General features: G+C 46.0%; 1 protein-coding gene across 3 annotated transcripts in view; it reads right to left on the bottom strand.

Moving 5' to 3' along the window:
* The window catches only part of ZNF706 (zinc finger protein 706), a 34,063-nt gene that overhangs the window by 5,788 nt on the left and 5,494 nt on the right, over positions 1-22,781 (bottom strand). Inside the window, exons 3-4 of one of the 3 annotated variants that reach the window (XR_015309922.1) lie at positions 17,213-17,319; positions 16,350-16,536 (exon numbers count right to left, since the gene is read on the bottom strand). Coding sequence is in view for 1 of the 3 variants with exons in the window: in XM_086966064.1 (XP_086822190.1) it covers positions 17,224-17,319 (96 nt within the window). In the remaining 2 variants the exon portion in view is untranslated. Of the gene's footprint in view, positions 1-16,349; positions 16,552-17,212; positions 17,320-22,781 lie in introns of all 3 variants that reach the window. The other 2 variants (XR_015309921.1, XM_086966064.1) reach the window with 2 other exon arrangements.

Genomic DNA, 22,781 nt, shown 5'->3' on the forward strand with positions numbered 1-22,781 from the left:
CCAGATATTTGGGGCATCCGTCAAGTTTTAAATTCAGACATTACTCCCTCTTCAAATATCTCGATGGCATCGCAATGTATTTGGGGCAATAGGCGTGACTTAGGTTTTAAGGGGCTATCATTCATACTGTCAATCCTTACTGATTCTTCAGATGCAATGTGACACACATACACACACGTCCAACCCTCAGATTAGTAAATAAGAATGCACTCACTCGTGTGAATTAAGAAATTACAGCAGCTTTATTGTTCAGATGCTTGCCTTAGCCCAACGCGTTTCACCTTTTCACAAGGATTGATTACGGGATGGTGAGCCCTAGCAAATGGACTTTATTTTTAGCACACAGTTACTTCCTGTATTTAGACCAAGTGCATTATGGATAGTGTAGTTGGTGTAGGGCACACTAGAGAGCAAAAATAAAAGAGTAAAAATGAAGAACAGAGCATAAATGAAGAACAAAATCTTGTTGAGAGAAACAAAGAAACCAGCTCACCAGAGAGCAAAGGAATGGACAATAAAAGAAGCAAAGGAAAAAAGAAATTAAGGCAAACCATCAACGGCATAAAAATACCTTACCGAAGAGCAAAATTGTTGGACTAATTATGTTACCAATATGCTTACGTTAAAATTTTTTTGAATTTTCACCAAGCACCAACAAAGAAAAGGAAAAAACTACACTATCCATAATGCACTTTGTCTGAATACAGGAAGTAACTGCTAAAAATAAAAGAAGTCTGTTTGCTAGGGCTCACCATCCCGTGACCAAGCCTTGTGAAAAGGTGAAATGCGTTGGGCTAAGGCAAGCGTCTGAACAATAAAGCCGCTGTAATTTCTTAATTCACTACTCTGAGGATTGGACTTGGGTTTATAATTATCGGCCAGACTCTGCCGAAAAGCAAGCATACATACCACACACACGACAACGCTTCCTAAGTATTGCTTAGACTCATTTAGCAACACCCAATTCTTAATACCATCGTAAAGGATGAGTAAGAATTACCCTTTTCACAACGTTCGGCCTTCTGAATAAGGAAAGTTATATTTGTCACAAGGCTACGAGATTAGTTGAAGCAAGGTCTTAAGATATAAGTATCTACTCATTAAATATATGCATAACTAATGCACCTGAATGACCAGGACATACATCATACATATATGAAGGCAGACAGTAATAGACTATTCTTGTTTGAGGGGGTGGGGCACATTACCAACCCACTCTCATTGGTGCTAAACAGCACTATGGGCATCTATGCAATTAATTATAAAGTATATACACCACAGTGTAGTGGTCAAAAGCAGCAATACAGCAGGATTTCAGATAACCAAGTTTGATCAGGCCAAAAGGTGTTAAATATGAAGAACTACTACATTTAGGGATTTTTGTATTAAGGAACACTGACGAAAAAGGAGTTGCTTACCAATAATGGAACTATGGGTTTACAATCAATGCCTTCCAGACTCCACATAATCGACTTTCCAAGAAACATGTTTAAGTATTTCCAGAACTAGATAGTTGAATAATGCACAATATGAATATAGGTTTAGTATACAAAAAGTTAAGGGAATGGGTGACCCACCTAACGAAATGTGACTAATACAGATTTCCTGCCAATATTACCTTACCTTCATACCCACATGTGATGCAAACACTAGAAGAGACCTGTGCACAAGGGAACCCCAACAGGCACGAAGGAAGCGCATGACCCGAATGCAGGCATTATCTGCAGGTTAAATCGCGCCATTGATAAATTGACACTACCTGATCATCAACTATTCTACACGGAGTAGTACTACCCAGAATACAATTGTTTGAATTGCGCATGTCCATTACAATGCAACCATCTTATCAAATTCTTAACCGGTCACATTTATCACGAGAAATCACCTATGCCACTTTGATGATCTACACACAACATCACTGGTCTATTGGACCAACAGTTTGTTTTGCTGTACCACGAAAGAAGTTTTCTTAAGGGTGGATCCACCAAGCTGGCAGACTACATTACAAGGTAGACTGTGGCTACCTTGCCACGTAGTGTCTAGGCCACAAACTTGCGTAGATAGGAAAAGCATACAGACTGAGTAACTGCAACCATCCAGATCTCCAACTTAAGGCGTAGATGGCAGAGCAACTTTGTACGAGAACAGGGTATCAGGCAGCAGCGTCCAAAGCAAATATGGCATGCAGACAGTCCTGGTCAAACTTAAAATGTTGTAAAGAGCTCTATGAGCTTATTGGCACAATGTATGCAAGTACTAGCCTGACAGCTGTCCGATTTGTAATGCCACAGAATACTACTTAGACAAGGTAGATTAATCCAGGGTACCCGATAGAGTGCAGCAAGCATATGGTGATCCACAAAGAAGCATCAGCCAATAGTGACCTATGCTGCTCTACTAGCATCACAGTGTACAAAAGGTCAAAACAATTGCTAGTTAGGACTGAAGTCTACAGGCCTTTCAGGATAGAAAAAAACACCTCACAACTTGCCCTGGGATTTTGAAGTAAGTCATTGGCAAAGAACAGAGACCTAGAAAGAATGTTGGAAAATATGTTCTTTATTCATATAACAGAATTACAAAAACAGTTCTTTGTATAAAACAGCGATTGGTGTGGAGGCGTAGAGGGTTTGTAGCTCACTTGGGAACTAGGCCAAAATAAACTAGCTTCTCATCACAAGACTCACAGGGCTAATGCATCGGCAACACCAGGTTTACTTGTACTATTAAGTGGTCTACAGCTTTTCATTGGTAAAAGTTATCTCCAGCCTTACATACAGCAAGGACGATGCTTGTGTAGTGAGTGGAGTGCATGAATTTATGGAGTGAATTGCAGGGGAGCGCTGATGGCACCGTCAGTCATACGAGTGCTGCACAAGTGTGATTGATGATGCGCACAGCTGGAGGTCATTTTAGATAGGCCAGTAAATATACACATTTTCTACAGCCTTCAACTCTTCTCCCCATAAACTGTGCCTAGCGGGCATGGAAGGAAACGGGAGGGCTAAGCTTAGACAGAAGAGATGGCAGTTAAAGAAGGGATTGGGTTGGCTAGTTGGTACCAAAGGAGAAGGGCCCTATTTTTTGTGTTGTGGGGGATTGTAGAGGTATGGAAATAGAAATGCCCTTTGCTAGCTAGAAGAGATGGTCATCTGTGGTATTACTTGGACAACTCTCCATGACTTTGCTGCGATCATCTTCCACTGCTGCTGGGAAGCATCAGTTGACTGATGAAACAAGCGATCCCATCATCAAGAGTACGAGGGCTTTCCTGGCCTTCAGACTTAAGAGCCAACGATTCAAGTCAAGAATGCCAGCACCCATAGACTAAAGTGAATTGCCCTGGCAGCAGTATAAAGGGGACTGGGGACCATCAACATTTTATCCTCACATTACTGGTGCAACTTCTCTGCCTAAGAGTATTTCTTTGCAGATGTTAAATGAAGCCTTACTCGAGGGAAGTGGCAATCACCAGAACAGGACACGTGAGGTTCATAGAGACCTAGCCTGGACAGTCCAGTACTTATTATCCTGATAATTTAGACACTGATCGCAGAGGACAGTTTTTTCCTGCAGCCCTTCAACTCCATAAAAGCCAGATTAAGTACTTCAGGCTCAATTACTAGAAGACCTTCGATAGAAGCAAAAGCATTCTTCAGAGGTTCCGAGCATGTGGCCATAATTTACAAAGACTAGATTGGGCGTTTGACTCAATAGTGAGGGGAACGGCCCACGTCGCTTACTGTTGCGGGAGCCTGCTGCCAATGTTGCCACCTTGTTGGAGCCACCAGCACAGAGGGGAACAGGTCGGCTCAAACTACAGTCCCAGAGGGCTTTGCGAGGCACAGAGCCTGTGACGCTGCCGGACGGCGCCAGAGGCCCTCATAATCGGCCCAGCCCTCCCGCAGCGCGGGACGCTCCATAGCCTGAATCCGCCGTGAGGGCAACGGCCAACGTCACTTACCGCTGCAGGAGCCAGAGGGAGCCTACTACCATCGCTGCCGTTGTTGGAGCCGCCAGCGCAGCCGCGAGGGGAACAGCTCTGCTCAAACTACAATCCCGAGAGGGGCCTGCAAGGCGCAGAGACCGTGCCGCTGCCGGACGCCAGAGGCACTCATAATCGGCCCAGCCCCTGCAGCGCGGGGCGTGCCAAGGCGGGCCCATCCTTGGCCAGAGGATGCCGGGCTGGGCCAGCCTCCTTGGCGAACGTCTTTTCTGGAACTCACGAAGGTACCTGGACATAAGGGTTGGGCCATTTAATTACCAAGGAGGGTATTCAAAATCCTGAGCCATAAACCAGTTTCCGGGTAAACCGCGTGTGTTCCCATTTTGGCACCTATTGCATATTGAATTATTAAGTCAGCCAATTGATCTATTTTATTTCTTTGTATTGGAGCAAGCAGTTGTGCGTTTTAACATGGGGGAAACATAGAATAAAAGTGCAGTGCCATGCACCTCCACGACCAGTACCACCTCCTCTTCCCCAAACATCCATTGATAAAATGCCCCAAAGAGCGATCGGGGTGGTTGCAATTGTATATAGCGCACTACCACTCCAAGGAGTATCTTGGCGCTTCGACTCCTAGTTGTCAAATAATGATGAGAGGTAATGATGTTAAGTAATCGGACATGAAGAGGATCATAGCAGTGCTTTGTAATCTGATTCTGACAAAGAGTAGATCCAAGTTTTTAGGGCTTTCCTAAAACTGAGTTCCGTTGTACTTTGACTTCGAGACAAAGGGAGGTTGTTCCAAGCCTTTGCTCCAATGACTGCAAGGGATTTTCCTCCCTTGGTCGTTAGCCTGCATCTAGGGACGTGAAGTAGATTAGTGGTAGATGACCTGAGGGTTCGTTTCGGCTGATAGGCTTTAAAGTACTTCCTCAAGTACAGTGGGCCTAGATTGTGGTAGGCTCTGTAGGTGATGGTAAGTACTTTAAAAAGGATGCGTTTATGCACCGGAAGCCGATGCAGTGCATCCAGTGCTGCCGATGCCGAGGACTTTCTGGGCAGTTCCAGAACAAGCCTGGCTGCTGCATGCTGGACCATTTGCAGTCTGTGCAAGGCCGATTTATTCAGCCCTGCATACAGACTGTTACAATAGTCCAGTCTGGACGTTATGAGCGCTACAGCCACTGTCCGCCTGGCACTCAGGGGAGAAAATCAAAGAATTTCCTAAGGCTTTTTATGGTTCTGAAACAGGCCCCAGCTACTTCTTTGGCTTGTAGACTGAAAGACAGGGCGTTGTCGAACTTGATGCCCAAATTACGAACAGCATTAGTTGTCTTGGGGGAGGGGGGGGGGGATGCTTCCACCATTTCCGGCCACCAGTCCTTTGGAGAAAAACAATTGTTAAGGCCAAAAAGGACGATCTCAGTTTTTGCTGAGTTACATTTTAGATGATTTTGGGTCATCCACTCAAAGGTTGCTGATAAACACTCTGAGTTTGTTCAGCATTAGTTTGATTCTTGTCAAGGGTCAGCACGAGTTGGGTGTCATCGGCATAGGCAATTGTGCTGATGTTAAGGTGGAGATAAGTTCCAGCAGGGGTACCATATAAAGGTTGAAAAGGGCTGGGCTCAGGCTTGAGCCCTGCGGCACCCCAGATGTCAGGAGCTTCTCCTCAGAAAGAAAGTTGCCTAGCATGACAACCTGCCGCCTCTGCTCCAGATAGTTCTTAAGCCATTCGAACACGGTTCCTGCTATGCCAGCTTTAGTCAGGCGGTGTAAAAGGATAGCATGGGACACCGTGTCGAAGGCCGCAGATAGGTATAATAGGATCAGGACAGCCATTATTCCCTGATCTAGGGCTGCACGAATGGTTTCAGCTGAAGATAGTAGCGCTGACTCTGGAATGGTGAGCCCTGAAACCGGCTTGGCACAGATTTAATATATTGTTGCTTTCTATGTGAGCCATCAGTTGTTTATTAACAAGGGATTCGGTGATTTTGCATACTATGGGGAGAAGGGAGATGGGGCGCAAGTTAGCTAGTGTCGTGGGGTCAGGTATTCATTTTTTCTGTAGTGGTCTGACGGCGGCCAGTTTCCATTGCGGAGGAATATCCCCGGTTTGCAGGGACGCATTAATTATGGAATTAATGCAGGGGTTGACCTCCTGTATTATAGTTCTCAGAAGCGTTGGGGGACAGGGGTCAAACAGGGAACCCGATTTAGTGGCCAATATCCTTTGGTGAGATTCTTCCAGACTAATATGGCTAAACTTTGTCCACCTTGGATGGGCTGGATTTGTGCCAGGATTTGCCTCAAGAGTCTTTTAGGTCTGGTTGAGGGAAATCTTTAGTCAGAGTATCGATTTTTTGGGCAAAGTAGTTGGCGATGTCATTGCACAGGGTCTGGGATGGTGGAATTTCTCGTGAGAGCTTTACGTTTGGTGAAACTGTTGACTATTTTAAAGATGTCCTTATGTTTATTTTTTGATGCAGGAGGTAAAGTAGGTTTTCTTTGCGTTTTTAATCATTGAATGATAGAGTCTCCTGGCATTTTTATAGTCCTCTTTCGCACCGTTCTCATACGTCCGGCGCCATTTACGGTCCAAGTGGTTGTAACAAATAGAACGCAGGTTATCTCGGACCTTCAACCACTGTACACCTCCTAACCCCCCAATTGTCTGATTTTCCCCACCCCTACACCAGAACAATCTTGCCATAGTATTCCACAAGACAAGGGAGAGGGTACTACTCCAAAAATGTTAGCAAAGAAAATGGGCCCGGCTAGAGGAGCTAAGAAATCCATTGTTTGTAAGTCTAACAGTAGAAATACTAGAGCCGGGACCAAGAGGAAAGCCACCCATGTTGATTCCATAGAATCGTAGAGAGTGGCCTAGACCCTAATAAGCAGAGTGAGGCCAAGCGGAAGAAGGTTGATTTAGAACCTACTTGGTTCCCTTCCCTCTTGAGTTTTCTAAAAGTACAAATTAGATATAGCAAGGGAAGAATTAGCACATATTCATGGGCATATTGATAAAATAATTAGCCTCCAAGGGCAGATAATTGAGTGTCCACCAGCTATTACAGTCAGAAACAGCCCACCAGTCCAAGAAGAGGTGGTTGCCTCACGGCCATTAGAGGGAGGGGCAAGCATTCCTGGCCAGGACGGGGGGAAAACTATCACCTGTAGGGAGAACGAACCTAAAATCGCTCAATGGAAAAAAAGAGAAAACTGAGGTCGATGGACTAAGTTGCTATAAATACTGCCGCCAGTCTGGTCCCGGCTGACAAGCCATCTAGACAAGAGCTGCCCACCCCAATCTTCCCCCAGCTTCAATCCCTTATGTAGTAGTTCTTTCTGGAGTTCGTCTCTCAGTCCAGGGGCAAAGCAATCACTCAGTTAAAGAACAAGTGCCTACACTCGCTCTAGTAGGGGCAAATTTGTCAGTGCAAACTAGATTCTGCTGACAAGTAGAGTAAGTTGGGTGGAGAACAGACCAAACAATATAAAAGGGGAGTGTATAATAGTTAATCCAAGGAAGCCTCACATTACACAACATCTCCTACACCCCATCTGACCATCAAGCAAGAGGGGGACGTATTAGATGTCTTACTCTTACCTATTTTTATGTGCCCAAAAAATGTTAGCGTGAGGAACAGGGCACTGGTTCACGTCTGGCGCTGAATACGCTCACAGGGGGGACAGAATTGTTTCTACCAAAATCCCATCCAGCTTACTCTCCCTTTACAAAATAAATTGTCATTTAGACGCAGTAGACAGACTGTTGGAGATCAAAAAGGGTAGGGAAACAGCTGGGATAGCTAGTGAACAGCAAAGACCTGATCACTCACACCCTGAGAAAGAGAAATCTGACCCCAGTCATACGGATGTTTATCTCTGTCCTGTACGAGCTCTACCTTCTGTCCCTTCAACCCAAAAATTGGCTTTGGCCAAGTTACAGACTGAAATTGGGCCCATTAGAGGAAATGGGTTCTCTAATAAGGCTGATCTACTCTCCGTTAATTCTGCTTGTTCTCTCCTCTTGGCTTCCCCGTCGGTCTCAAATGAGGATACCACGGAAGGGATCCACAATACCCCCCTATCCTTATTAAAACCCAGTCTAAACTTGAAGCTTCTTTCATGGAATATTGCGGGCATCAAAAACAAACTGAATTGCCCAGACTGGGAAACACTGGTAGATTCCTGTGACATTTGTATGTTCCAAGAAACCTGGCTGTCTAGGAACACACTCGTCCGGGATTTGCATCCTATTGCAAATTAGCCGTGGTCCGATTCTTTTGGGTGGTAACCTAAAAGGTCAATATGAACCCCTAAAAGACTTTGATGACTTTTGTGGCAGAGAAGATGAGGTGTGGGCTATCTTAACCCCGATCAGGGCCTGGTCTTCTCTTGTGCTTCAAATAAAGCCTTTTACTTTTAAATATTCCCTACGTGCCTGCAATGGTCGATTTATATCAGATTCACCTGGTAGATACACTTTTAAAAGTGTGGGCCACGAGTCAATATTGGACTTCGTTGTAATAAAATCCAGAGGTTGGTCTTTTGTGACTTTACTATTCTACCTAGGCATGATAGTGATCATAACGCCTTATCAACCTTAGAGTTCCCTCTAAAAACGGAATCAAGAGACTTAGATCAGTGTCTTAGGGATGGGCTAGTCCTCGCCAATAACAAAAAAATTAATAAAAAAAGTTAAGTGGGCACAGATGGAAAACTGTCAAGCAAAACTGGCACTAGTCTATGAAAGTATCATTACCGATCTAATGACCCTATCAGACCTGGCGGACAATGGGGCTTCACCTTAAAATCAAAGTAGATTAGGGCCATCAATCACTCCATCTACTGTAAATTGAGAGAAGCATTTTATAGACCATGCCCGCGGGGCAGAAGGAGTCAATAAAAAGTTACGTGGTTTAACAGCACCTGTAAACAGGCAAAGAACACTCTTAAGAGGCTATTAAACAAATCTCAGAGTGTCAGCAAAATAGCTAGGGCCCAGTATAAAAATATTGCTTCTGCCAAGGTTGCCCGGCGAATAGACAAATGGGACAGGTTAAAAACTGCCCTGGAATCCAAGATCATTCTGGAACATAGTTGCGACCGGCAGTAGTGAGGGTCGGACTCCCTTGGATGAGAACATAGCGACAGTGATTGGGTGACCCCCCTACCAAGCTCTGTACTCTATACCACCAGACAATGGTAGTATCTCTTTACACTCCCTACAGTAGATATAGTTTCCCCTCAAATCTCCCTGGCTGAAGTAGTAACTGAAATTAAAAAGATTCCTATAGGAAAAGCTGTAGGGCTTGACAAGGTTCCTGGAGAGCTATATAGAAAAGAGCTTAAAGTCTGGGCCCCCTACCTGTGTGGTTGATTTTTAACGTAATTGTAAAAAGGGATGAACCTACCTGAATCGTGGCTGGGGGCAGAGGCAATTCTGGTATTTAAGAAGGGCTGTCCTTTTCACCCCTCCAACTATAGACCTATCAGTCTAATAGATGTAGCTCAAAAGGCCTTCGCAAGGATCATTCTTGATAGAGTCCAGACCTGGTTGCAGGAAAATAAAATGTCCCATCTACAGGCTGGGTTTAGATCCAAAACTGCGACTATAGACCAGATACTTAAGCTCCAACTCCTCCACTGGAAATCAGTAGTAGCGGAGGGGGGCTCTATCTGGTCTTTGTGGACCTGTGAAGTGTTTTTGACATGGTTCCCAGGGAGACTTTGTGGAGTGTTGTGGGAGCTGGGGATACCCCCATATCTTTTAGAGATCATTCGGCTCCACGCAGGGAACTATGCCATAATAAGGTATGGGAAAGGGGGGAGAAATCGCACCATCCCTATACTGGTTAATAGGGGAGTGTAAACAAATAGAGGACGAGCGGGACTCACCCCTGCCTATTACCGACGATCCTGCCATTGATCAAGGCAGAGTTAATTTCCTCACATCTCTGTCCCACAGGAAACAACGTCAGCCACCCGAGGGCCGGACGAATGGGAACGGATGAGAAGCCCAGAAGAGGCGGGACAGCCGGCTTTTAGGGAGGTGACATGCAATGAAGGCGGGATCTGCAAGACGAACCAGGAAGACGCCGAAAACCACAATAGGAAGACAGAGACCCGACTGGAGTCTGCAGGAACCGAGAAGACAGGACGCCGCGCAGCGAGAAGGGGAGGCCGTGGACCGATGGTGCGAAGACTGGTGGACGCCCCCGGAGGCTGCTGAAAGGCCGCCGCAACTCTGGAGAGTTGCAGCAGACGCAGTGAGTGGGTCAGCTGGGGAGGAGGTCGGGAAGGGAGGGCACACCATCCCTGAACTTGCACCATCCTAGAAACCACCTTTAACCCTACCCGGTTTTTAGGTTTTGCCTGGCGAAAGCTGCGCTTTCCGCGCAGCTTTTTCGCGCAGGCGAAAACCTGATGAGAACAGTAGTGTGGCTTTGGTTCGGCCCTCGTCATTGATTGGCTGGCTCCGTAAACGGAGCCTTGCCATTGGACGAGGGGCCTGTCCGTCCATGCCGGACCAGACACGGGGGCGTTCCCGACATTCTTTGGCTTTTGCCGACGTCACGGGACGCCGGGAACGCCCCCGTGTCTGTTCCGGCATTGCCGGCACTACTGCGTCTCTTCTCCCCCGTTTCCCGCCCCGTGACTGGCCGGCCGGCCAATCCTAGCGCGGCCGGCCGGAAGTGCCCACCCCCCGGGGGAAGAAGGAAGACGGCAAGCAGTATGGCGGCGCCCGCGGGGCTCCCGTGGCCTGGAGGGAACCGCCGCCGTCGACGTTGCCGGTCTCCCATGCCGAAGAGGGAGACCGGAGAAGTGCCGCCGTCGCAAGGTGCAGGTGAGTCGATTTGTTTTTTTTTCCCCTCCTCTCTTCCCCTGCCTTCCTGCCCCAACCTCTCTCCCCCTGTCTCCTACCTTCACTCGTCATGTCCTCCCCGCCTTCCTCGTCTCCGGCCAGGCTCCCGGCTGCTGCTCTGGAGGCCTGAGAGGTGGAGCCCTGTCCGGGGAGTTCCCTGCACCGGCATGTACGTGCAGACACGAGCCGGGCCTCGGGGGTCTGCTGGTCTCGGTTTCCTGTAGGCTCCTCTCCTGTACCTGCTCAGAGTTTTGTCGATCGTCTTCAATCCCAACTTTACGTTGCATTGTAACCTTCTCTTGTGGTTTTTTAAAGCGCCCTGATGCCTTACAGGCAGAACAGCGCCGTAAAAGTAGAAATAAATGTTATAAGAATCTCAAAATCCTTTGCAAAGGGAAAAGGAGAAAGGAGCGAGATGTAGAAATGTTTGCACATTTGACGACGGAGATACAGTAATAGGAGGGAGAGCTTTCCCTTCGGGGACTCATGACGTGCCCAGAAAGATTCCATGTCCTCCTCGTGGCGCTGGACGGCAGCCAGTCTCCAGGCAGGATCACAGGGAGTGGCGCGGAGGCCTGAAAACTGCAGACATTTAAAGGCATAGTTTTATTTTATAAACTACGGGTCCACTTTTGAAATATCAGATGTAAATGTTGAGCTGCGTGGTTCATAATTTGAATATATTTGTGATGGTCATTGTTCCACATTTGGACTTATTTTGCCCCAATCAATTTTATCAGACCAAGAAGCTAGGATTGTGGAGGGAGTCAACTGCGGCTGACAGAGTCCCCGACGAGTTCTCCAGGTGGCCCGGCGCACCTTGTAGAAAGTCGGTGGTCACTTCCTCCGAAGACGCACCTTGCTACCTTCCTGGGGTGGGGGGTGGGGAGGAGTCCGGGGTGCCTTGACCCTCTTGTGTCCGACAGCTACTGCTTACCTCCTCTTCAGTCCCCAAAACAAGTCAGAGTTCGGGTATTGTTTTGATGTTATTCAATATATTGATATGTTTACCCTTGTGGGTGTAATCTTGGTAATGTGCTTTGAGACAGGACGGTGTGCGCTGAGTACATACGAACAGTGTTTGTGTACGGTGTAAAGCATTCACTGCCCCCTGCTGGCGAATGCGAAGTCTACACTCATAGATGCTTGGTTTGTATTTTGGTATTTGCTGTTGACCTACAGACGGCTTGTTTTGGTTGGATCCTGTGCTTGTATAGCTCTGCTTCCGAGCCCTCGAGGCGCTGTAAACAGACGGGATCCCAAACCTATAGGAGAATGCAAAAAATGCGCTAAGTCTCAGTAATGGGGTGTCGGCAGGGCCTGTTGCCTGCTTGTGCCTCAGTTTTCGTGCCCCTGTTGCCTGATTGTGCCTGTTTTCGTGCCCCTGTTGCCTGCTTGTGCCCCTGTTGCCTGCTTGTGCCTCTGTGTGCCCCTGTTGCCTGCTTGTGCCTCTGGGTGCCCCTGTTGCCTGCTTGTGCCTCCGTTTTTGTGCCCCTGTTGCCTGCTTGTGCCTCAGTTTTCGTGCCCCTGTTGCCTGCTTGTGCCTCCGTTTTCGTGCCCCTGTTGCCTGCTTGTGCCTCCGTTTGTGCCCCTGTTGCGTGTGCCCCTGTTGCCTGCTTGTGCGTCAGTGTGCCCCTGTTGCCTGCTTGTGCGTCAGTGTGCCCCTGTTGCCTGCTTGTGCGTCAGTATGCCCCTGTTGCCTGCTTGTGCCTCCGTGTGCCCCTGTTGCCTGCTTGTGCCTCCGTGTGCCCCTGTTGCCTGCTTGTGCTGTGTGGGCGTGTGTGGAGGGCTCTGTGTGGCTGTGTGTGTAGGAAGCTTTGTGTGGCTGTGTGTGTGGGGGGCTCTGTGTGGCTGTGTGTGTGGGGGGCTCTGTGTGGCTGTGTGTGGCTCTGTGTGGGGGTGTGTGTAGGGGGGCTCTGTGTGTGTTTGTGTCATTTGCGAGAGAAAGCTAGTGGCATTGTAAATGACAATGCCATTTATTTATGTTAAAAAAAACATAAATAAAAATAATGTCAAGAGCAATGCCAATAGCTCTAACTTTAACAAAGGCAAAACCATTGCATTGTAAATGCTTGTTCCTTATGTCAGCAGGAACCTGTGGTTAAATAGTGAATGCAAACTGCATATTGATTTTTTTGTATTGTTGGGCATTGGAACAGTGCTCATAACTGCGATACTTGGTTTAGTTATTGTGTGGGCACGAGAGTATTAAGCCTTTAGGCCCTAGGATTTTGGAGGCCACTGCTCTTTATAATTCTTGGCCCGAGCAAAATTTGCATGCCCTAGAATTTTGGGGGCAATTACTCTGGTATAATTTTGGCTGAGTCCTAACTATCCCCGATTAGAAGGCAGGGGGAACATATACCCCGCTCAGGAATGAAGAACCTGTTCTTTTCAAAGAAGCAGAGGGGAATAAATCCCTCCCGACTTGTTTGTTTTCTTTGCACTTTGGGTGTGGTGACTGTCATAATTCCGGACAGGACAGTCCACTGACTGCTCTTTCTTTTGGAGACACTCCGGGAGGCCATCCAAATCCCTACAAGCTTGAAGACTACCAAAGGACCGGACATCTCATCACCCAGAGACCAGCACCTCTCTACAACTGCTCAATAGCATTCTGACTTTGTCTCATCTCTGTAACTTAGTAAACCAATACCATTCAACCTCCAATACGGCCTCAGAGTTTCTATTTCCACCCATCCCTCCGACAGTGGTGCGTCCTGGCCTCCACCTTATTTTGTATTTACATCAACGGCCTGGTGTACGCCCTGAGCCGATGCAAGAACATGGATGCCCCGAAGTTGGCTCGGGTTGTGGCGTTGATGTTTGCTGATGACACGCTACTCCTGTCTAAGTTCCCTATGGGGCTACAAAGAATAATGGATGGACTTTCACTTTTTTGTAAAGATAGGGGGTTGGGGATAATCTTACAAAAATATGGGTTTAAACCCCGAGAAATCGCTTCATTCTGGCCCCTGCCTGAATGGCTCACCCCTAGAGAGGGTTACAAATTTGAGTACCTGGGGGTCACCGTACATGAAAAAAATGACGGGGTGGGGGGGAAATCACAAAGGCTAACCTTAGATTAACCCAAATCTCTGGGGTTGTTTGGCCAAAGTTTTTAGGGATACCATCACAAACCTATGAGCCCAGTCTTAGAGATTTACAAAACTCAGGTGAGAAGTGCGTCAGTGTATGGTGCTGAGATATGGGGCCACTCAAATATTAATCCAATGCTGATCACCGAAAATAAATTTCTAAGACAATTAGTTGTCCTTCCGGGGAGCACCTCTCTATTCCCTCTCCGTATGGACCTAGGAGTAAGACTAATCACCCAGGTTGTAGGATGCAGGCCACTTCTTTTTTGGCGAAGGATAAGGGCTACCCCGGAACTTGTCGAGTATAGAACTAAGCTAGAGGAGATTCTTAGCACTTCTGGGAACTGGAAGTTTCCATGGCTCATGTATGTTAAAAACTGCTTGATCGCTCTAGGATTCTGCGATTTGTGGGAGAACCCCAGATAAGCCTGTGAAAGTATTACCAGGAAGGTCCTGATCAGAAGATACTGGGATGTTCAAATGGGTAATTTGCATCTCAGTCCTAGGGCCGGCTCCAGGCTATCTATATTCCTGGACAAGAAATGTGCATACATGTTGGAAACTGTACGGGATGTTATTTATCCAACCCTGGCTGGGAAACTATTTACAGTTTTGATATGGTAGTCTCCGGCTCAATGCCTACACAAATCAATCGGTATCTGGGGTGCACTGCGTGTCCAGCCAAGGAGGAGACTGATCTGCACGTGCTCTTTTTCTGCAGAGGCTACTGCAAAATTCGTCGGAAAGAGCTTATTAACTTGTGCAAGAACTTGGGCACTGCAAGGAAGTCTATAGACTTAAAAACGGATACGGACTTGCATATTGTATTTGCAGTTTCCAGGTTTTTGTGTCGTATGTGGTGGACAAGGTCAGAAATTTTAAAATCGGGATTTTTAAATTCTTTATTATGGTCACTTGTCAAAATGGAATTTCTCTGGTTTTTAAATAATGCTAAAAGTTTTATTCTTGCTGCGTCTTTTATGGCTTCTGCCGAAAAAAAGAATTTTTGACTAGTGTCTTGACACCAGTGAGAAAGGAGTCTGGGATGAGTGTTGGAGAACAGAATCAAAGTATGTACTCTGATTTGAGAGCTGGACTTATGACTAACTACTGGATATGCCATTTTTGATCTGATGGGTCTGACCAGTACAGCTCCAGAACACAGGCAGGGGAGTCTGCAGAAGGAGGGCTAATAATTGAAAGCCCTGCCGTTGCAAAAGTGAAATTTCCACCCACCAAATGACTGCATCTGAAGCCTTGTACTCTGTATAAGGCATTCCTCAAACGTCAGTGTAATCACTACAACCCCTTAACGAGTGTCATTGGCTAATTCTTCAGGTGCCATTTCAATAAACACTGGCAGCTAGTAATACCTCGTGCTTTATTGCTCCTAAATGCACCACCCTAGGACAAACCCTCAATTTAGACTCCAGAACAAGTTACTCAAGTCACAGGGAAGTTGTCCCATCACAACCCTAACTTTAATCTTACCTCAGGCAGACTGACCACAAACAAGAAGTAGCACGAGGCCAAGAAATTACTGATCACTGCACTAAGTAAAAAAACGAAAGTGGCAAAGGCATATTCACACCCAAGGAAGCATTTCCAGCAGAAGTCTGTCAAAACAATTCTATCTGCAAGTTACACTACCAAGAGAAGTGGGATTCTTGTAACCAGTTAAAAAGCAGGTACCTGTTCCAAGGATTGGTCTCCCTCCTTTCACCTCACAGCCCATGCAGACGGTCTGTGGTGTCTCGCAAGGCTCTTCCATCAGTCCCTCCCTCATCAACATCTACATGATGCCGGAAGCAAACGTCATAACCCATCATCTCCTACACAGACGCCACCCAGCTCCTCCTCTTAGTGGACTCCACAACGACCAACAACAACTTTCACAACGGCCTGAAGAACGCCTCAGCCTGGATAGGAGACAACTTCCTGAAGCTCGAGGACAAAATCGAAGTGCTAATTTTCGGCAGCCACAACACTCTGGAACGACTCCTGGTGGCCAAAGGTACTCATACCCACCCACACTCCACAAGATCACACCTGCAACCTCCGAATAATCCTGGACATTGAAGTCGCTAAATAACCGGTCAGCACCGTGGCCTCAGCCTGCTTCCAAATGCTTTGCAGAATCTTTAAGTGGATACCCACCAGCACCTCATCACCAGCTGTCTGGACTAAGGAACCACTGGAGAACTCATGAAGACCCCAGACGATTCAAAACATAGCTGCTAGACTGATCCTCAACCTGCCCAAAAGGATGCACATATCCCAGAACCTGCAAGAACTCCACAGTCTCCCCATCCAGAAGATATGCCACTTCAAGCTCCTGACCCACGCCTACAAGTCCCTTCATGACCAAGGACCAGCATATGTGAACCATCTCCTGAACTTCTATCAACCAGAAACCTCCGCTCACCTCACACTCGCACAGACACCGCGCATCTGCCGTTGCCGGACCAGAAGTCGATCCTCCTTCCATTTTGCCGCCAAATCCTGGAACGCCCTTCCGCTCCACCTTCGAACAGCACCCTCATTGGTAGACTTCAGGAAGAGATCAAGACCTGGCTCTTCGACTGAGAACCTCAGCACAGCATCTGGATACCCTAACGGGTGATAAGCTGTGATTTATAAGTACAGTTTGATTGATACCTAGGCTTTACAACCAACGTGGAAGGAGTAGGAGACCAACAGCACAGTTAATATTTACACCCTGAGCAAATCTGCTACAGAACAAACATTTCATTCTCAAGAAATAAGGTGATGAGCAAGCACATGGCACAAGAGTATTATTTTCAGTTTATCTAAGACTGCACAACCTTTTCAGGTCCTGCTATCTAGATTAAAGTGCCCTTGAAATTGCATACACATGGTGGTGGGTTACAAGAGTTGGAGAATGAATGGTTGTTATTCCGATACTCTAGTGAAACACCAGAAGGCAGCCTTCTGACGGCAAAGGGTTGCAACAACCCCCCCCCCCACAGCAAAATAAATATCAGTGGGTGCCCTCCTAGTGACGGATAATCACAATAGGGATGCCAAATCTTGCTTGCTAGCTCACTGTTCTGGAGCTGTGCACAAGGAAAAAAAATGGACAGGTGGTGATTGGCAGAAACAGCAGGAATATGGTGCATATGTACGCCAGAATTTTAAAGCGGAGGCTGGATGCAATAATCTGGGAGTTTCAACTACAATGATTGCTCAGAACTAGAAGTGCAAAATAAATCAAAATCCTTACATTTCCAGCCTTGAGGCAGACAAAAAATACGGATATAAACTAACCTGTGAACGGTTTATGCTTCAACATCAACCAGTTCTGGAGGGAGTGGGACTTTTGGATGTTTGCTTTCAAAGTGTTGTTTGAAAGTTTTAGGATCTGGCATTTGCGTCTGAAAGAAATTATAAAAAGGATTAATTAGAACATTAATCAGAGTTTTAGGAGGAAATGACAGACAGTAAAAGTAAATCATGTCACCCAACTAACAAATGTGCTGCAGATTGCTATCCAATTTTCACAAATCTCCTAGTGTCATGGGAATCCATGAAGAGCATGCCTCAGTCTGTAAACATTGGAAAGTAGCCTGGATCAAAACTTTGCCTAGAAAATGTAGCGATTCACAGCACCCAAAATTTGAGCATCTTCATAGGCTGGACGAACGAAATGAATTTCTCAGACCACCCAACTCGCATGCTTTCAAATTTAACGGGCATGAAGACTAAAATACATACATTCCAAAAATAACTAGTCTATAAAATAATCCTGCAACTTCCCACCTCCGAATTTTTATCAGAAAGCTAGAGTGCGAAACGGGATCTCTACACTGAGGGTGAAAAAGACAGGGGGTTTTAAGGAGCCATGAACAAGAGTGAAAAGTGTATCGGGAGAAATAAGGATATAGGATAGTTTGTCACTTCTTTAGAACCGTCACATTCTCAGGACATTTGGATTCCTTGTGCATTTTCCAGGCCTTAGAATCTGGAAATTAAATTAGTATGATGTATCTTTGAGGAAGGCATGAATTTCTTTCCAGCCGAAACTGAGCACTTGATATGACAGAGTGCAGAAAGTCAAAGTGATGATGATTCACATACTCTACATGTTAAGTGACAACTGCTATTTGTTCTGAAGGACATTTCAATGAAGACAATCTCAATTAAAACTGCTAGTTTGAAAGGCAGCAATCCCATTATATAAGAAGTCTGATAATAGCCGCTCTATTTATTCGAGGTCTCATACTACAGTAGAATTTGAAGTTTAACACTTCCCGCATTTTGCCACCGTTCGAAAGATCTACATATCGGGGTTGTAGATCGCATCAAGCAATAGTTCCAGGGTTGGAATGTGCTTTGACGTCTTTGCAAACCTACTTAACTTGCATATTTTAGGGGGTTATCAGCTTTTCTAATTTTTTCCCATACTGAGAAAAGGTTGGATATTTACTCTTGACAAGGGCAGAGGTACAACTTCTTCCCCATTTGGGATCAGGTGGTTGGAGTTGAATTAACTTTTAAATGCTCAGCAAATTTTCACATATACACAAGTCTACACATGCATATTTGCTTGTGCTAAAATGTTGGTCACAGATATTTTCTTGGATTAGGATTTCCTGGATTAGGATTTCCTGGCTTCATGTAAACTGAATACATGAAAGCTGTAAATCTGCACTAATGCAAGGGCATACACAGCAGATGCACTTTAAGACTGAAGCTCCTAATTAGGTCTTGAGTTAACCAAGATCATTTGTATTCATTAACATGCTGTCTCTCGGTCTATCTATAGACAGACTTCACTAAGAGTAACCGTATTCTGCTCTTTCACAAGGAGCACATCGGCACAAAAAGTAGTTTTGTTCCGTGCCACAGACTACTATGGCAATGTGTGCTTTTTGAGAACTCAAAAACAATTGGCAAGGTTTCTTATGATATTGAGGGCCAAGCAGCTACAAATCACAAACCAAGACATGCATTGATAAAATTAAAGAATGACCACCACTGTCAGACTCACCGGTAAGTAAGGAAAAACCCTAAAGTTCACCTTAAAAAGGTGTAGTTACACCCAGAGGAATTACGACCACATAGTGACAGTTTGTAAAGCTAGAATCCCATCTGCAGGGGCTGCTCCACAACAGTAACGCAATAGATACCAACGCTTAGATAGCCGCAACAATTAGTTAAATACAACAAAAAGTTATCTGCCATTCCCAGTGATGAGTGGCCACTAAATCATTCCAGACTAGCATGTGCACTACCAACCAACAAATATTTCTCTGGGGATTATGTGATAAGCACTTTCTGGAACTCTGGGGCAATAAGTGGCTTCTGCATACTATCCTGGACAGCAGCTATGGCATACCGGCCACAAGACTGCCAACATCTAAATCAGGCCCAAATTGAGGTCTATATTTGAGAGGTGGAGCTTACAGGTGAACTAATAGGATACAAACTTTTTTTTTTTTAAATTACCTCGACAGACACAAGACTAGTGCGAAAAGCCGGTAGTAGAGAAGACTGCCTACATGGAGAACTTGATAAGAAATAGATTTAAAAGTACCTTCTGAGTGCGTAGCCAGTGGAAGGACACTGGTCAGCAGCCAGAGATCAGAGATGTACTTGTGCCAAGCTCCATGCAACGGAATAGACAGGCAAGCAAAGCATAAGTGATTTATGTGCTGGCCAATCAGAAGCATACGACGTTGGAAAGTTTAGTGAAGTATAAGACCTCCACTGGCTTCCCGTCAACAAAAGAATTACTTTCCGCCTTCTCACCCACGCACACAAGGCCCTCTACAATCTTGGACCAGAATGCCTTAACACTCGACTATACAGAAAAGGGGGTGGTGATGAACAGAGTGTCTGAATTAAGCAGACCACTCTTACCCAGTCCAAAGATCAGGGCTTGATCCATCACCGTTATTTATCTCACTGCCCCATCCCAGCTCAGAACCTGGCTATATGCAAATTAGTCTGTCCCTGGCCCAGCGCATCATGGGAACAGGGCAGACCAAACTACCAAGCCAATTCTTCACCAGAAAGGAGACAAGCTACCGGGGACCGGTTTCTGGCATTTCAGCCTCTTCGGCCCAGCTTGCTTGAATCCTGATGGAGCAGTGAGAAAGGGACTCATGTCTGAGTATACCCGGCCACACCTATAGTGGCCAAAAACGATACAGAAAAGGGGGTGGTGATGAACAGAGTGTCTGAATTAAGCAGACCACTCTTACCCAGTCCAAAGATCAGGGCTTGATCCATCACCGTTATTTAGCTCACTGCACCATCCCAGCTCAGAACCTGGCTATATGCAAATCAGTCTGTCCCTGGCCCAGTGCATCATGGGAACAGGGAAGACTAAACTACCAAGCCAATTCACCAGAAAGAAGACAAGCTTCCGGGGACCGGTTTCTGGCATTTCAGCCGTCGTCGGCCCGGCTTGCTTGAAACCGGTCCCCGGGAGCTTGTTTCCTTCCCAGTGTAAGAATTGGCTTTTGTAGTTTGGTTTGCCCTGTTCCCATCATGCACTGGGACAGGAACAGACTAATTTGCATACAGCCAGATTCTGAAACTGGGATGGTGCAGTGAGCTAAAAAATGGTGTTGGATCTAGCCCTGATCTCTTGACTGGGTGAGAGCTTTCTGCTTAATTCAGAGACTCTGTCCCTCACCACCCCTTGTTGTAAATATTTTTGTCCACCCTAAGCGTGGAAGGGTATTCTCAGATGTGAGACCCTTGCTCATTGCACCATCAGGATTCAAGCAAACCGGGCCGAAGACGGCTGTAATGCCAGAAACCGGTCCCCGGGAGCTTGTTTCCTTCCCAGTGTAAGAATTGGCTTTTGTAGTTTGGTTTGCCCTGTTCCCATCATGCACTGGGACAGGAACAGACTAATTTGCATACAGCCAGGTTCTGAAACTGGGATGGTGCAGTGAGCTAAAAAATGGTGTTGGATCTAGCCCTGATCTCTTGACTGGGTGAGAGCTTTCTGCTTAATTCAGAGACTCTGTCCCTCACCACCCCTTGTTGTAAATATTAACACTCGACTGTCCTTCTACAAACCCACCCGCCAACTAAGATCGTCCAATCTAGCCCTCGCCGCAGTCCCGCGCATCCGAAAATCCACCATGGGTGGCAGATCCTTCTTCCTTGCTGCCAAGACCTGACACTCACTCCCCACTCACCTTCGCCTTACTCAGAACCACATCTCCTTCAGAAAGGAACTTAAAACTTGGCTATTCGACAAATAATGAACCCCCTCCCCAAGCGCCCTTGAGACCCTCTGGGTGAGTAGTGCGCTATACAAATGCCCGAACTTGAACTTTTAAGATATATATAGATATAGAGATATTTAATACAAAAGATTTTACAAGCACGTGCTGTGCAGGAAATGCCTAAAACCAAGTCCTCTCGAGCCACCCGCCCCAACAAGATTCCATTCTGTAATGAAATAAAATTGAATGACGTGGAGTAAAAGATAGAAGCCCTTGTTCGATCTGGTTGTGCAGTCAGGCAATGTATCAGCTTCATAGCAAGGGCTGATAATATACCCACTTCATAAATAAGAAAGCTGCAACAAACATGCATATTTCCACCCAATAGCCTTTTTAGATGCCGATGGATAACTGTCAAATATTTACTCTTGTATCTGACTGCATAGCATCTAACTTGCTGCTGCATGATCAAAATGGCTTCAGAACAGGATGCACAATGTTTAAACATATCGCACAGACTCTCCCCTAGCTCAAGTTGTACGCGCCAAGCTTTTACCAACAATAGCCTATGGAAGTGAACTACAGAGGGGTAGAGACTCAAAAGCCCTGGACAGCACAGCTATAATAGCGTAAAGGAGTCATTTTGGCTTTCCCAAATACACCTCGCCCGCACAGATAAGACCGGAGTTATGCCTACAAATACAAACCATGGCAAGACAAGGAGCTTATATCACTTGGGACAAAGTCCGGAAATCTGCACATGGAACTCTTAACCATTACATGTGGTCAGAATTACAACAGCATGCTTCATCACCTGCCTCATATGACCGCAAAGATAGCTTGATCAACACTGGGCTATATCGGTTGTGGAAAACACCTACTTAAAACTCAACATGTAAAAAACCTGTATGGAAAATGGTCAAACTTCTATCACTGGCCGAGGACAATGATGCCCCACCAAAAAGGGCCCACGGCTGGACGACTCCAAACTCTTATAACCAGCAAAATCCAATTTTTAAAGTACTGACTAGGCCCATTACCCTGCATACAGCTCCTCCCATAATGGCTCAAGGATCAAGCAGGCTCCACTTGCAGCTTATGCTGCATAGCACCAGAGGACCTGCTGCACATGTAAAGAACTCCTGAACGAATGGAAACCACTATTGAAACTGTTGTAAATATTATCTTTAGTTATGTTAAGCTTATTAGCCTTTCTTTTATCTTCATGCCCAGCTGTCATGTATAGAACCTCTGGGTGTTCTTACCTATGCCGTGGGATTCTAGAGGGTCAGTTAAGGTCTGGTCAGCTTGGAGCATGTAGCTTTTATTTCTACTCTGATGAATAAATCATCTGTCAACCACCAAGAAGCTTACAAGAAGTATTATTTAATTTACAACATTTGGCGACGTTCTTAAGCTTGGACCAGACAAAGGAGATTTTCCAAAAGGAAACAGGATTTACATCAGAGGTAGATGAGCGCTACGGTGAAGGGAAATTGAATAGCTCACCATGCTTATTTGCCGTTTAAAAGAAAACTGATTTGGACTGCCAAGTATCGGAGTGGATCTGGTGACTTCAGGGATATGAGGTCGTCATCATTTTACCAATTTTGACTGGAAATACGGTTGTGGCAAAAGCAGCGCTGTTT

This window comes from Lissotriton vulgaris, chromosome 4_1, assembly GCF_964263255.1.
Source record: "Lissotriton vulgaris chromosome 4_1, aLisVul1.2, whole genome shotgun sequence".
Classification (NCBI taxonomy): domain Eukaryota; kingdom Metazoa; phylum Chordata; class Amphibia; order Caudata; family Salamandridae; genus Lissotriton; species Lissotriton vulgaris.